The sequence below is a fragment of the Nuphar pumila genome, chromosome 5 (genome assembly GCF_984573655.1).
Source record: "Nuphar pumila chromosome 5, dmNupPumi1.hap1.1, whole genome shotgun sequence".
NCBI classification, from domain to species: Eukaryota; Viridiplantae; Streptophyta; class Magnoliopsida; order Nymphaeales; family Nymphaeaceae; genus Nuphar; species Nuphar pumila.
In genome coordinates, this window is record NC_143253.1 from 100,577,276 (window position 1) to 100,591,897 (window position 14,622).

The window sequence follows — 14,622 nt, forward strand, 5'->3', positions numbered from 1 at the left end:
TAATATTGATAAAACTTTATGAGGTAATTATAAAGATTAAAGAGCGTCAGATAGAAGCGCATAAGCTATGTGTGGTAATAGTGTATTGCCTCCACCATCGTTATAAAGCTCATGACCGGAAATACAACTGCAATATTGATCTTGAGAATATGAAATGCTCTTGTGAAGAGTGACAGGTTAGCAAGATTCCTTGCGGACATATCATCACATGCATTTTATATAAAGGCAATCTTCCATATGATTACTGTGACAAGTTCTATACAGTTAAATCATATCAAGCTGCATATGGTACTCATCCATTTCATTCGATGACCGATAATGTCTCACACGTCGCTCCTCCGACCCTTATTAATGTCTTACTACTAGCACCGATTAAGAAATTAGGGTGACCTAAAGTAAAGAGACAGATAACAGAACACAAGGAGGTGGTTTCATTTAAGTGCAATATATGTCATGAGTTTGGCCATAATAGGCGAAAACACGATTAGGAAGTAATGTGTGAGTATTTGATGCATTTATAAAGTAGTTTATGGCATGCTTCTTTGTAGTTTACATATTTCTTTTCAATATTATGCTTCTTTTGTTCAAGTACTCTTTCGGTTTAGTGTTATATTGCAAGTTAGTTTTTTTTCAGTATGTATTGGTTATAATATTTATGCAAAATGGTCGATCATTATTATGTTGAGTTTGCGACAATAAAAGTCAGATGGTGCACTTGCGCTTGAGGATGAAAGCTGATGCAGGCCACCATTGCACTTGTGGCAATAAAAATTGAAGTTTGTTTTTTGTTTTTTAAAGAGAATGAATTGTGTATATAATAGGGAACAAAGTTGTTTGATTCTTGTTTTTGACTAGAATGAATTATTTATATAAAAGGAGATTGATTGATTAATTGATTTATTTCTAAGAATGAATTGTGTATATAACAGATAATGAAGTTGTTTGATCTTATTTTTTATTTGATATGTATTGTTTATATGACATGTGATTGATTTGTTTATGAAAATAATTTTGTATAATGTATATATAACAAAGAATGAACATGTATTTGTAAATGGTGATTTTTCGCATCAGTACATAATTTTGCAAGGTACATGCAAATTTTAGTTAATCATTTTAAATCAGAAAGGATTAGCAGGTCTAATATTGTGAAATTATTTTTTCTTGCAAAAGTCTAATATTGCGAAATTCTTTTTTTTTGTGAAAGTTTGATATTGCAAAATTCTTTTTTCTTGAAATTTTTTTTATTAGCCTCCACAATTTGTAGGAGATTTGCTAGAAAAATCATTGGAGGTGAGCCATAATTCAGGGTTTGCAAAAATAGGTCATTCAGATGTGAAGCATCATTCTTTCACAAAATGACATTCCTCATACATTACATTCATTTCATTCTTTCACAAAATGAAGTTTTTTATACATTTCATACATTTTATTCTTTTACAAAGCAAAGTTGCTCATACATTGCATTCAAACTATTCTTTTACAAAGTAAAGTCACTCATACATTGTATTCATTCCATTCTTTTACAAGAATGTTGATTCTTATTGCTTCTTTGATGATGAGAAAACAAAGTATGTGCAAAGCTACCTTCATCTTTTGGGTCTCAAGAATGTTGCATATCATCACATCTTTGATGAAGAGAAAATACTACACTATGTGTTGTTCTTCTGCATATCACCACATCGAATGCTAACTTGCAAACTTGTGATTTTCTACCCCACCCATACCATAAGATGCATGTCCTCATAGTTCATTAGAGCAAAGGCCTTAAGAATGCTACATGTCCCACACATATCATGTGATCAAACACTGACTGTGAGATACATCGACTTTATGTTGATGGGGAGACACATCATCATCATTCTCGTTCTCTATGATGAAAATGGGTTGTGAGTTTCATTTTCAATTCCACCTATACTATAAGATGCCCTTACCAGAAAAACTCATCATCGAAGATTTTTCACTAATGAAGCATCATGGATGTAATACCTGCAAAATTTTCATAATTATTCAATAAATAAAGATGAATTTTATGTCTCCAATTTGGGTTGAATTTTCATTTGAATGTATATTTTCATTTGAGTTTGAATCTAAGTTAATTCACATCTCAAGTCCCATGTTGAATCATCATACCTTTAACCCACTCAAAATTCTAACCAAAATAATATAAATGTTTTCTGCTGTATTTTCTGTATTTCGTTTTGACCAAGGGATCTTATCTTTGGTGTCTCTTTTGTGAGCTTAGTTCTAGTGGGTTATTAAATGCTAACGCTTGCGTATAAGTTGACCCCTTAGAGCTTAGTCTGGTTGAAGTAATGTTATCGATAATGCCTTGCATAAAAACAAAAATCATGTATTTTCGGGTTAAAATTTTGGGGCATTACAGCCTATCTTCATTTTAGGTGAGTAGGATTTGAACCTAATGCCTCTCTGTTATGATCTATGTACAAACATTGTGGAACGTGGAAATAACGGATGCAAGATCAATTTGAAAGTTAAAAAAAAAAATCAAATATGAGACATGAGGACACATTTTTTCATTTTTAATTATTAAATTCTATTTTTGATATTTAATATTTTATTAAAATATTACTAAAAGTAATAAAATTCAATTAAAATACAAATACAAATTGGTGTTCGAATATGCATGTTCCCTTTGTGTGTGGCCAAGGACACGGCCAAAATAGCATATCCCTGTAACATAAGTTATGATAGTACGACCCAATCATCTAATTATCTCATTGGACCCAAGTGGGTTTGGATAAATTAGATAAAGTGGAAAGGTAACAACCAAAAGTTATGGAAAAAAGGGTTTCCCAAAACGTGGGAAATGATTAATTGTCACGTTGAAGTCTTTCATCTATCCATGTTTTTGAGAATTTGATGGAAGGGGAATGAAAAGTAGAAAGGGAATTGAGTTTTAGCTTGAGTAGGGATGTCAATCAATCCCAGTTTATCCGATATCTCACTTTTCGGTTCCTTTTAGTTGCATTTGGTAAGGCAAAAGCTTATAATTGGATGCAGATTATGATTTTGATTTTTTGCTATTCAATCGGATAAATACCTGAATGTGATGCATATCCGAATCCATTTACATGTAAAAAAAAAACAGATATGGTATGAGCTTTTCACCATAGGAATTTAAATCCAAATTCAGATCCGTTTAGCCCACATCATATTTTATTATGCAAAGCTTTTGCAAAATCGGGACCTATATGAGTAAAAACACCGAGTCTTCTCTGGAAGCTTTTCCGATTCTCTCCGAACCCGAATCGAACCGGTTTTGTTTTGAGGAGCAATCAGTAAAGCCCTCTATAAAACCTCCCAAGTGCCCGTTCATGCCGCCTCAGCCTCTTCGTTTTCCTTCCTTTTGTGACAATGGTTCTCTCTCTCTCTCTCTCTGTAGACTCTGAAATCGGATTGCTTTCTGTGACTGTTAGCATCGATTTTTGATGGTGGTGTTGGTGACTCTTCTTCTTCTTCTTGGTTGTTGCAGCCGCAGGGAGATTACATCGAGCTGCATCGGAAGAGGCATGGATACCGCCATGACCACTTCGAGAAGAAGCGCAAGAAGGAGGCCCGAGAGGTCCACAAGCGCTCCGCCTTCGCCCAGAAGGTACCCATTTTGGATTGCCCCCAAAAAAATCCCCTTTCTCTTCTCTTTCCAAAGAATTTTTTCGATTCTTCCTTCTCGCTCGTTTCGCTTTCGTCGCCGTGGTTTCCTGTTCCTTCTCTCCTTTTGTTTCCATTTATTGGAACTGAGTTTGGTCGAATTAGTGTTGCTGTCGATGGAAAAGGAAGAGAACCATGGAAATTGTTTCTTGGATGCCGATTGGAAATGGGTTTGTTGAGGAAATTTGGGAATTTTGTTGGTTTTTCTTTAATCTGAAAATATGATGTTAGGTCTTTGAAATGAATATGGGGAAAAAATAGGCTAAGAGAATTTGGTGGACGAGGAATTCTTGCAAGTCCAATACAACAAAAATATGGTTGGGAATGCTGAAACATGCTCTTAGAACAAACAGTTGACATTGATACGGAAACAGAAATTCCTAACTTCTGTGCACTTACCCCCCATGCGACCTTATGGAATAACAAAGATACTGGATTCAAGCATTTTCTTAATCTCCTATATGTGTAGCCACTTATCCATAAAAAGTGGGATAAGCTGGGATATTGCACGGTGAAGTGGGGAATTCTAAAAATTGGTTCTCCGTTCGAAGAAAGAAGTTTAACCATAAGTTTTGGAGATCTTGAAACCTTTTGAAATCACAGAAAATCAGGGATTTAAGCACTTACTCCAATTGTTGAGCCTGTTTTTGAACGCACCTGCTTATGCTGATAAGTGACACAAGCTGGGATATATGTTTCTGGGGCTCAATATGATTTTGCAATTTATCCACTTGGCTAACTAACTGTGTTTGGTTATGGATTTCATGGTCAGTTTTGAATTAGGGGCTCCATTTCAGTTCTCAAGGTAATGGGTTCAGCTATCTAGCAACAGATTATCATGGTTAGCCGTGAATATTAGTTCCATTTTGACCTGGATCATTCATTTTTGGGGGTGTGGGGATGAACACTGTTCTCCTTGCATTGGTGGACTTGCGGTTGGTTTTGCCAGTTATGAATTGTGATTATGCATTGATCTGGATCATCAATTCTTGAAGGTGTTGTACTTGTGCGAGATGAATCCTGTGCTCTGGAGTGGCATGCTTGATTTGTCTGCATATGAACTTCTTTAGGGTGGTCTGGAACTCGATGGATTTATAGCTTAGTGGGAATACCTTTCCTGGAACATTTCTGGTTCTTGTTTAATTTTTTGATATGTACTCATCTAGGTGGATTTTTGTTTTATTTCTATATAGAGAAATTTTATGTTACTTAAATAGGACAAAGGATGCTTTATGGTGAGCCTATCTCATTTAAACAACATTGCTTAATGCTTTAATAAATATGATTGGTCAATCTTGTTGTCTAAAAAAGGGTTACCAATTTGAAAGTATGTATTTTTTATAATTCCTTGATTATTTGACTACTTTTGGAGCTTTATCTTCATTTAGAAGCCTGTATCTTTAGCTGTGAAAGTGTATAATCAGCTATTATTTTTTGTTGTTTATTTTCTGCTATGATGATGTCTGGTGATGTGATGGTAATAAAGTTTGCACAATTATTTGAATCTTACTTTTTTATGTCATATGATTTGGCTTAACTTTCTTGGGGATCTTTCTCGTTGGTGACACAGGCTCTTGGTATTAAGGGAAAAATGTTTGCCAAAAAGCGATATGCAGAGAAGGCTCTAATGAAGAAAACGTGTGTATCTTCATACTTTGAACTTGTTTTCTCTGTTTTTTGTTTGTCATAGTGCACAATGTTAGTTGTAAATTTGTAATAACCTGGCTGAGACATGGATCTCAACCACATTCATTCTGGGGCTGAAATGCGAAAAATGGATAGTATAATTTAGAGACATGAAATACCTTGATTCCTCCACATGGACACTCACACACACATATTCCAAAAGTTTGTAATACACCATTACTCTTACGTCATCATCTGTTGGCTCCTCCTAATTAATTTTACAATTTTCATAATATGACCTATCGAAGGTTTAACTATTTTAAATACTGTATATGTAATATTCTTGGCTTTTATCCTTGTTTTGGGCAGGCTTGCTATGCATGAAGAATCATCTGTAAGGCGTAAAACTGATGATAATGTGCAGGAGGGTGCTATTCCTGCATATTTGCTGGATCGTGAAACAACAGCACGTGCAAAGGTAACTTTCTATACTTTTGGTTCAAGCACTTACAAATCCTTTTCTTTTTTCCTAATTTAATATGTAAGAGCATCAAGTGTATATTAATAGATTGGCATGTGGGTGCATTATGGTGTAGGTACTCAGCAATACCATCAAGCAAAAGAGGAAGGAAAAAGCTGGTAAATGGGAGGTTCCACTGCCGAAGGTAGAAAGAATTTTAAGTCTTACCTTTTTTAGGAAAATTCAAGATATATTTTTGGTATTTGGGTCTTTTTCTTGTTTAGTATGTCCTAAGGTGCTGTTTCCTTTGCATGTTTGGTTTCCATGGCTTTGTAATATATCTTATGCTACACTGTGCGCAAGGAGACAGTAACTTTGCAGTCTTGGTCGCTAGCTTCTTGACTCATTTTACACAAATACACTTGCACACAGACTCGCATCAGGCACACACACACACCAGGTTGTCAAAGAGGGAGGTGGAATCTAGAAGTGATACAGGCAGTGGAAGTGAAAAACCAGGGATTTCTAAGGCCTTGCGAAATAAGAAGCGAGAAATGATGAAGAATGTTTAAGATGTGAATTAGGTGGTTTAGGAAATAAAAAAGATTGTAAATGTTATACTATTATACAATAGTATTATTGCATACATGATAAGCAGATTTCTATGTGACTGAATCTTTTAAATGAATGCCTTTGTTCTGAATGAAAATGCATCCGTTATATAAGAAATTAAAGAATTATAAATTACAAAATTTTCTCTCAAATCAGTTTAAGATAGATCAACTACGATGCTTTCTTAGTAGAAACCTACAATTCCTTAATTGTGTGAACATTTTTCTTTTCAGTAAAGTTACAGTTTCCCAATCTAAATATCACGTGCTTCTCATAAAATACAGAATGACCTTATGAAGCACCCAATATCCAGCTTACGAAGTGGTTTACGGTCTTCTTCTTCTCTTTTTCTCTTCTTTGTTAAGATATATGTAGCCTTTTTCTCGTGTAATCATTTTTGTCTTGTATATATCAAAACTTTAGGTATTTTCTTCTTTTTATGTAGTCTTGTACATAAGGTATACTTTAGGTATACCTTGTATACTTGTAGGCTAGTTTTAGGTTTCTTTTTATTTTTATTCTTTTTATTTTTTTATATTTTTCGTAGCTAGTCCAACTAGCTGGTGGAGTCTACTAGCCATTAGGATCATGGGTGTAAGTGTCGTATCTTAACCCGTATTGGTCGGTCCCAAAATAAGATATGTATCGTATCATAAAAGATCATAAATTTTAAAAAATTAAAAAATCTAAAAAAATTAGAAAAAATAACAAAACTTCTAAAAAATCATGACACAGAAAACAATGATGAAATACACAAAATGCAACCATAAAATCACATATGAAGCATTTATGTCTCTGTGAGCTGCATAAGACATCATCAAGAATCAACTATCTCACAAGAACAATGCAAAATATTAAATATCTTGCAATTAAGAACATGCCACAAGACTCATATTTTCATATTAAATAAACAAAAATATTATGACAATAATTGCACTCGATTTTCAATCGGTTTTCACTCGTTACTTAAGTGCTCCATTGCTATGTTGGATCATTTGATGCCATCTTTGTTGGTGTGTGGAGCCTGATTTCTACCTTGATATAAATCTTTAATTTTCGAAGTATGTTCTATACGAATGAGGGTTTCAGCCTTTAAAAGCTCTTTAAAACCCCAAAACATAAAAGCACAAATTTGCCCATTTTTAAGCCTGAGGACACCATATCGTACGATACATGCGATACACCTACGATACAGACCCGTATCGAGATACAGGTATGTATCGTATCAATCTCTTGCATCGATACAATATGTATCATAGATACTGACAACATTGATTAGGATGGTCTAATGACTAGTCAAACTAGCTGTTATACCATCCTAATGGCTAGTATTTTGCTTGGCTATATGAGGCTTATGCCTCATTGTGAGTTTGAGAGAGGATGATTGTACATATCATGTGAGTGTTTTGTAGTGAGGTTTATATGTAATTTTTAATTTATTTTATTATTAATAAAAAATGTTATTTTATTTGTTGGTGTTCTTATGAATGTATAAACATGTTATTTCTTTTCTATGGCCAAATGGGTTGTCTATGCTTTTGTTCCTCCTTATTTGTCTTTCGTTTGTGTCTCGGATTCCATGACACTTCGTGACATGGTATTAGAGCCAAGGGAAGATCACCTTGGTGTTCTTCTTTTGGTGATGAACTTGGGATCCTCTTGGTTTGACTACGTGCTTTGTAAGATGTCCTTGATCGAGGTATGTATCTTGATTTTTTTTCTTGGGATGTTTTTCCAAAAAATCTTCTTGATTTTAGTACTCATGCATTGTGTGAGAGAGTTCTATTGTAATTTTTTTTATAAAATTCCTTATGACTCATTTGTTTTTAAAAAATATAAGTTGTTTTGCACTAATTTTTGGTGAGCTCTTTTTTGTTTTTAAAGGGAATGCCTATTTGGTGTTTATTTTATTTTCTCAACTTGATGTTGTTTTATGTTTGATGTTTTGCATTGATAAATAGTTCATTTGTATTAAGTTGGGATATTGCTATCCTTTGTTGTGTGTTCTTGTATTTATTTTCTAACCTTTTATGCTCTTGGTTCTTTTTTTTTGTCATAAAGACCTTCTCTTATAAAAAAAACTGTGGTTTTATAGAACGTTTTGATGCTTGCCTTCTACATACATGCTTTGCATGGATAATCTCCTTGAAGAGTTTATAATCATGTTTTGCATGTTAGCATGAGCTATAATGGTTTTCTTTCCTATGCTCTTAAGTTTTGAGTGCATTCTGATATTCTTGTTTTACTTATAGGCACCTTGAATTAAAATTTATGCATTTTGGGTTTATAGCATAAAATGCATTTGTATCTTGTATGCGCTATGGATGTATGATATTTTTGTATTCTTTGTTGACTAGTATATGCATGTACAACATTGATCTATAAGTTTTTGGAATGATAACATATTAACGTATGCAAATGATCCTTTTCGAGCATGTGTTCTCATATAAATTTTTTGAAAATTGTGTGAGAACATTATTGTCCTAATCTGAGGACGTGTGAATATTATATTTGTTGGATTTGTGCTCGTAGGCAGCCTGTACTCTTCTTGATTGTGACGGTCTTATAGGCATATTACATACATGTTTTATTAAATATATCATGTATGCATGAGAACATTTGATATGATATGTATTTGTGATAATTTGGTATTAAAGCATCTTTTTGCATATAGAACTTAGTATGAAGTTATTGTATTTCCTCTTATGGAATTTGTTATGAAGTTTATGAATGCTTGATGTGTGAGCATTATACTTGTATCTTGTCGTTGCACCATGATTTATTATATGTTTTTTTTTTTTGTTAAATCCTTTTGAAGATTCAAATTCTTCTATTGGACTTGACTTAAAAAATTGTTTCAAATTAGCTCTTGTTTGTTTCTTTTTTTTGGAAAGTGCTTTCGAGGTCTTCTTGTTGCCTTTTTTGGGTTTGGTTTAGCTCATTACAATATTTCTTTTGAGGCTCCATCACTTATTTCTTTTGGCTTGTTGGAGGTGAGTTGTGTGCACCTCTTTTATTGTGGAGTTAAAGATGTTTGTTGAGGTGAGTTGTGTGTACCTCATTGTTGTATAAGTTTAGAGTGTTGTTTTATGAGTGTGGTTTTGACACTCGATTTGGCTCTAACTGATGTTTGTTTGATCTCTGACTTTGTGAGTGGCTTGTATCACTCACTTATTGTGTAATTTGTTGTGATTGGATGCTTGTATTGATGTTTATCTGTGATGACTATACTTTTTTTGTTATTTTGACCATGGTGGCTCATATCATATTATCAAAAGTTTGTAAAATTTATTGTTCTTGCATTGTTTTGTATATTATTTTCAAATCATCTTTTTTATCTTCTTGTTGACATTAGTTTGTTTTCATTGCAAGTTCTTTTTACCTCTCATTTTTTCATTCTTCCCTCTTATTTGAGTGTTTTTTCTTTGGATAAGGAATCTTATTTATCAGTTTTACAACCATGTGTGGTGAGTTATGTGCACCCAGTGTAACTGAATTGTTGTTTACAGTTTTACAATCATTTGTGAGGTGAGGTGTGTGCACCTCTTGTGGTTGTAGCTGGTGTTTATTGTCAATTTAGATAGCTGGTATTGCCAGTGCATGGTCATTGATATGGTTATTGCTGACATGTTTTGATCTCTTGTTTTATGTGCTGATACACTCAGTTCTTGGGGTTGTTGAGATAGGGGTTAGTGAGGTGATTGCTTGTGGTGACCAAACTATTATTTTTTACTAATTAAATATTTGAGAATGTTGTATTTTCTCATTAAAAATTTGTTGTGAATTTTTTTTAATCTCTTCCACTTCTCTTTTGCCCTTATATGAAAATTGGTTATTCTTTGAAAAATTTTCATGCATGATTATGTGCATTAAATATGCTTTAATTACATATTGGATATATATTTTGAGGAGATTTGTTTCATGTTGGTTATCTTGCATACATCGTTGTATGCATTTTTGTATGAATTTACTTAATTCATCTTTTGTTGTGAGATCTTTTGAGCTTTTACATTTTATGCATGTTGTCGTGTTTGATTAGTATAATTAATGATTTGTACCTTCATTTGAGATGTTTATCTAAGCACATTGGGATATTATTTATGATTGTTAGTTTATGCTTAATATGTGATTGTCTTTTGGACTTTGGTGGTCAAATCCTCTTATGATTAGTATTGATGTTTTTTGGAAAAATATGTTGATTTTGTAGTTATGATTATCTAATTTAGATTTCTTAAAGTTGTTTTTTAGGTATGTTCCTCTTATATATCTTAATGGATATTGTGTATTTGAATAGTTACTACTTTTTAATTTTTTTAAAATAATTGTTTCAAAATATTTTTCTTGTTGTTTAAAAAACAAAATAAATAATAATAATAATAAATGTCTAGTTTTTTTTTTACATATTGTCTAGTTTATTTTCTATACTTATTTTGTTGGTGTGGTAATGTTTTTCCTTGTGTGGTAATGTTTTTCCTCTATAAAACAAGTTTATTCTCAATATATTGTTTAGTTTATTTTTTATATATTGTATTTTTATGTGTTTTTGATATGCTTGACCATCCTCTCTCCATATATATATATATATACATGTGTGCGTGTGTGTGTTTCTTTTTGGTGTTATAATCTGTTTTGTTGTAGTTGTTGCTTCATGTTGCAAGAACTTAGAGAACTTATGGATTGAGCTAAGCTAAAGTAACATGAATGAATTTTCTTAATGATGTTTGAAGTTGTTCAAGATCTCATCTTGATGTTTATGCAAGCATTTGAAGACCCATCTATATCTTATTGTTGCAAACTTTCAGTGATCCATCGCAAGTTTGAGGGGGCTGTTAAGATATATGTAGCCTTTTCTTGTGTAATCATTTTTTTCTTGTATATATCCAAACTTTAAGTATTTTCTTCTTTTCATGGTGTCTTGTACTTAAGGTATACTAGGTATAACTTGTAGGCTAGTTTTAGGTTTCTTTTATTTTTATTCTTTTTATTTTTTTTTATTTTTGGTAGCTAGTCCAACTAGCTGTTGGAGTCTAGTAGACATTAGGATGGTCTGATGGCTAGTCAAACTAGCCGTTAGACCATCCTAATGGCTAGTATTTTGCATGGCTATTTATATGAGGCTTATGCCTCATTGTGAGTTTGAGAGATGATGATTGTACTTATTGTATGAGTGTTTTGTAGTGAGGTTTATATGTAATTTTTGTTTATTTTATTATTAATAAAAATTATTATTTTATTTTCTGGTGTTCTTATGAATGTATAAACATGTTATTTCTTATCTATAGCCAAATGAGTTGTCTATGCTTTTGTTCCTCTTTATTTGTCTTTCGTTTGTATCTTGGATTCCATGCCACTTCGTGACATTCTTCTTCATTTCACTGCATCTATCTTCTACCATGAGACTCTTTAAAGCTCATCAGGTTTGTTTATACAATTTTTTGATATATCAACTTACATTATGGTGATCATATGAAAGTTTTTGTATGTCAAAATTAGGATAATTTTTCTTTTGATTGTGTAATTTGTGGATATAACCATCTCAGATGATTTGAGTACAACGTGTTGAAAATATAATCATGTGAAGTCTATTGTCTGCATTATGTTTCTGGTCTTCTCATTTCTCAGTGCACCTAGTATCCTTATTTATGTTCTTTATTTGATCAGGTAAGGCCTGTTGCTGAAGATGAGATGTTCCGGGTAGTTCGTTCTGGTAAAAGGAAAAGTAAGTTTCTTGCTTTTGCTGCATCTTTGATTATGGCAGGCATTGGCTAAATATGGCAACATTTATGGGATTGTGAGCATACTATCACTGTAAAGATTGTCTAAGATAATTTTTTTCCTTATTTTCTTCAAGTGATATTTGGAATTGCAATTACTTAAATGTCAATGGTTGTTGAATTATGTAGGATGTATAACTTAGTTCTCCCTTTTAGGTGAACAGGTGTTGAATCTATGCATGAATTATTCTACTGCTTTTTCTCTAGTGGAATTAGCAGTCAGGAAATGATATCTTTTACTGCCATTTTACAAGCAAAGTGTTTTTTCTTATGAACAATCATTGTTGGGAGAATGCTTGATGGTTTATATTTCATTTACAGCGAAGCAATGGAAAAGGATGGTCACCAAAGTCACATTCGTAGGACCAGGTTTTACTAGGAAACCTCCAAAATATGAGAGGTTCATTCGTCCGACGGGGTTACGATTTACCAAAGCCCATGTCACGCACCCAGAACTGAAATGCACCTTTAATCTCGAGATTATTGGAGTTAAGAAAAACCCCAATGGTCCTATGTATACATCTCTTGGTGTCATCACCAGGGGGACTATTATTGAGGTAAAGAAGTGACATGGACATGATTGTTGCCAGCATGTTCTTTATTCTTTTTATCTTCTATATTTTTTGCTTATCTTCTTTTTATCTTCTATATTCAATTGAGGCCTTTTTTTTCTTTTCCTTCAAAATCCAGGTAAATGTTAGCGAACTTGGTTTGGTTACCCCTGCTGGGAAGGTTGTCTGGGGTGAGTTTTTCAATCTTGTTGTGAAGAGATTTAATGAGTCATGAATGCGTGCATATATGAGGAAAGAATAAGTCAATTATTTACAAAAGTGCTGCCAATTTTTCAGTTATTATTTTATTTCTGTTATTAATTTATCTGATGTTTTTTCTTCATGCACTTCAAATACCTACTTTAGATATAAAATTACAAATTGTCTTTATGTTGATAATCGTCCTCTCTTGCCACAGCTGCCATTGAGATAAAGATTTGTTAGATCTTGTTGGATTCTACACTTGCATTTTACCACTTCCTTTCACTTTTCTTAGGTCTTATTGGGTTCTACGTTTCACATTCTCGTGACTTCCTTTCAGTTTTCTTAGGTTTTATTGGATTCTACACTTCACATTCTTGTGACTTCCTTTCACTTTTTTTTTCTTTTAAACCCAACTCAGTCAAATTCATCTTCTGACTCAAATACTTGGTGCTCCCTGTCAAAAAGACGCAAGAAAAGGGATATCATTTCCTCCTTTTCATCATCCCCATTATCTTTGTTGACATCATCTTCCTTTTTTTTTCTTTCACTGCATCTTAGATTCCACTCAGTTCAAAACTCACCACCTCTGGAAACCGGTTGGATCTCAAATTCTAGTAGCTTGTATTCTTTATCAGAACCAGACGGCTGAACTAGTCTGCCATGGGCATCCGTTACAGGTCTGTTCTGATCCCTGTTCACGTTCTGACTCTTGTCTGGACTGCTGGAGCAGATGTTGCCGTTAGTCCTGGATTGCCCCCTCCAACTCACCATGGCAGGGGAACTTAGTTCTCTATGGTACCTCCAATGGACAGTGTGTCTGGCCCAATAACACTTCTAATCATGTTGAATATACAATCCTAAAAGTGGTATATTCATCGTTGGATAATGATAATCTTGTCCTGCTTGACCAACATAGCCACTCCATTTTTGGCAGAGTTTCCTTACTCATGCACACGCTTATCTTGTTTGGAAAGGAAAATATTGAGGGCATTTTTTTTGTCAATGTTTGACTAAAACTGTGGTCAACTGAGTGATTCAGAACCATCCGGGCATTTGAGCCCAAGAAAATCAAGGTGATCAAATATAAACTAAAATTTTGGGTAGTTCTTTGTAAACTGCTGATAAGTTGGATGACTCTTTGTAACTTACTCATGAAAGAGGCCATACGTGAGATCACTTCTAATGTTGGATTTGGTGATTGCAGGAAAATATGCACAAGTTACGAATAATCTAGAGAACGATGGCTGTATAAACGCGGTTTTGCTTGTCTGAGAGCAAATTGTGTGGTCCCTTGAAAGGGGAAGTCACAATTTTGTAGGACTGTTCATGCTGGAAATTGTAGGACTTATGGCCTATAGTGAAACATCACATTTTTTTTATTCGAGTACTCATGCAATCTTGTAATGAAAACTGTCTTTTTTCTTACCTATCAATTCTCCATTCTGTGGATCATTTTGAGTTGGTATTCCAAAGGCATGGTATGTAAGGATATGTCTCACCAGTCATTTTTTTTTCGTTTATTATATGGGAACCACACTCGGGATCAGAGATCTGACTGAGTTGGTCTTCGCTTGCCATCCCAACAGCATAAACAGGATAAGGAATGGGCAACGTTGCACTTATCTATGACAAAAAAAAATCAGTGGTTTCTCTCAAACATCATAAGAGAAAAAAAGAAAAAAAAATCAAGAAAATTAAATTAGACAAACCTAGCCCTGTTCAG

General features: G+C 33.5%; 1 protein-coding gene across 1 annotated transcript; it reads left to right on the forward strand.

The window, feature by feature from the left end:
- Positions 1-3,340: 3,340 nt before the first annotated feature.
- On the forward strand, positions 3,341-14,326 carry LOC149837919 (uncharacterized). The gene is made up of 9 exons (XM_090007534.1): positions 3,341-3,381; positions 3,497-3,616; positions 5,243-5,310; positions 5,668-5,776; positions 5,895-5,963; positions 12,032-12,089; positions 12,466-12,701; positions 12,835-12,886; positions 14,104-14,326. The coding sequence occupies exons 1-9, from the start codon at positions 3,379-3,381 to the stop codon at positions 14,169-14,171; spliced, it is 783 nt and encodes a 260-aa protein (XP_089863660.1). The 5' UTR covers positions 3,341-3,378; the 3' UTR covers positions 14,172-14,326.
- The last annotated feature ends 296 nt before the right edge of the window (positions 14,327-14,622 follow it).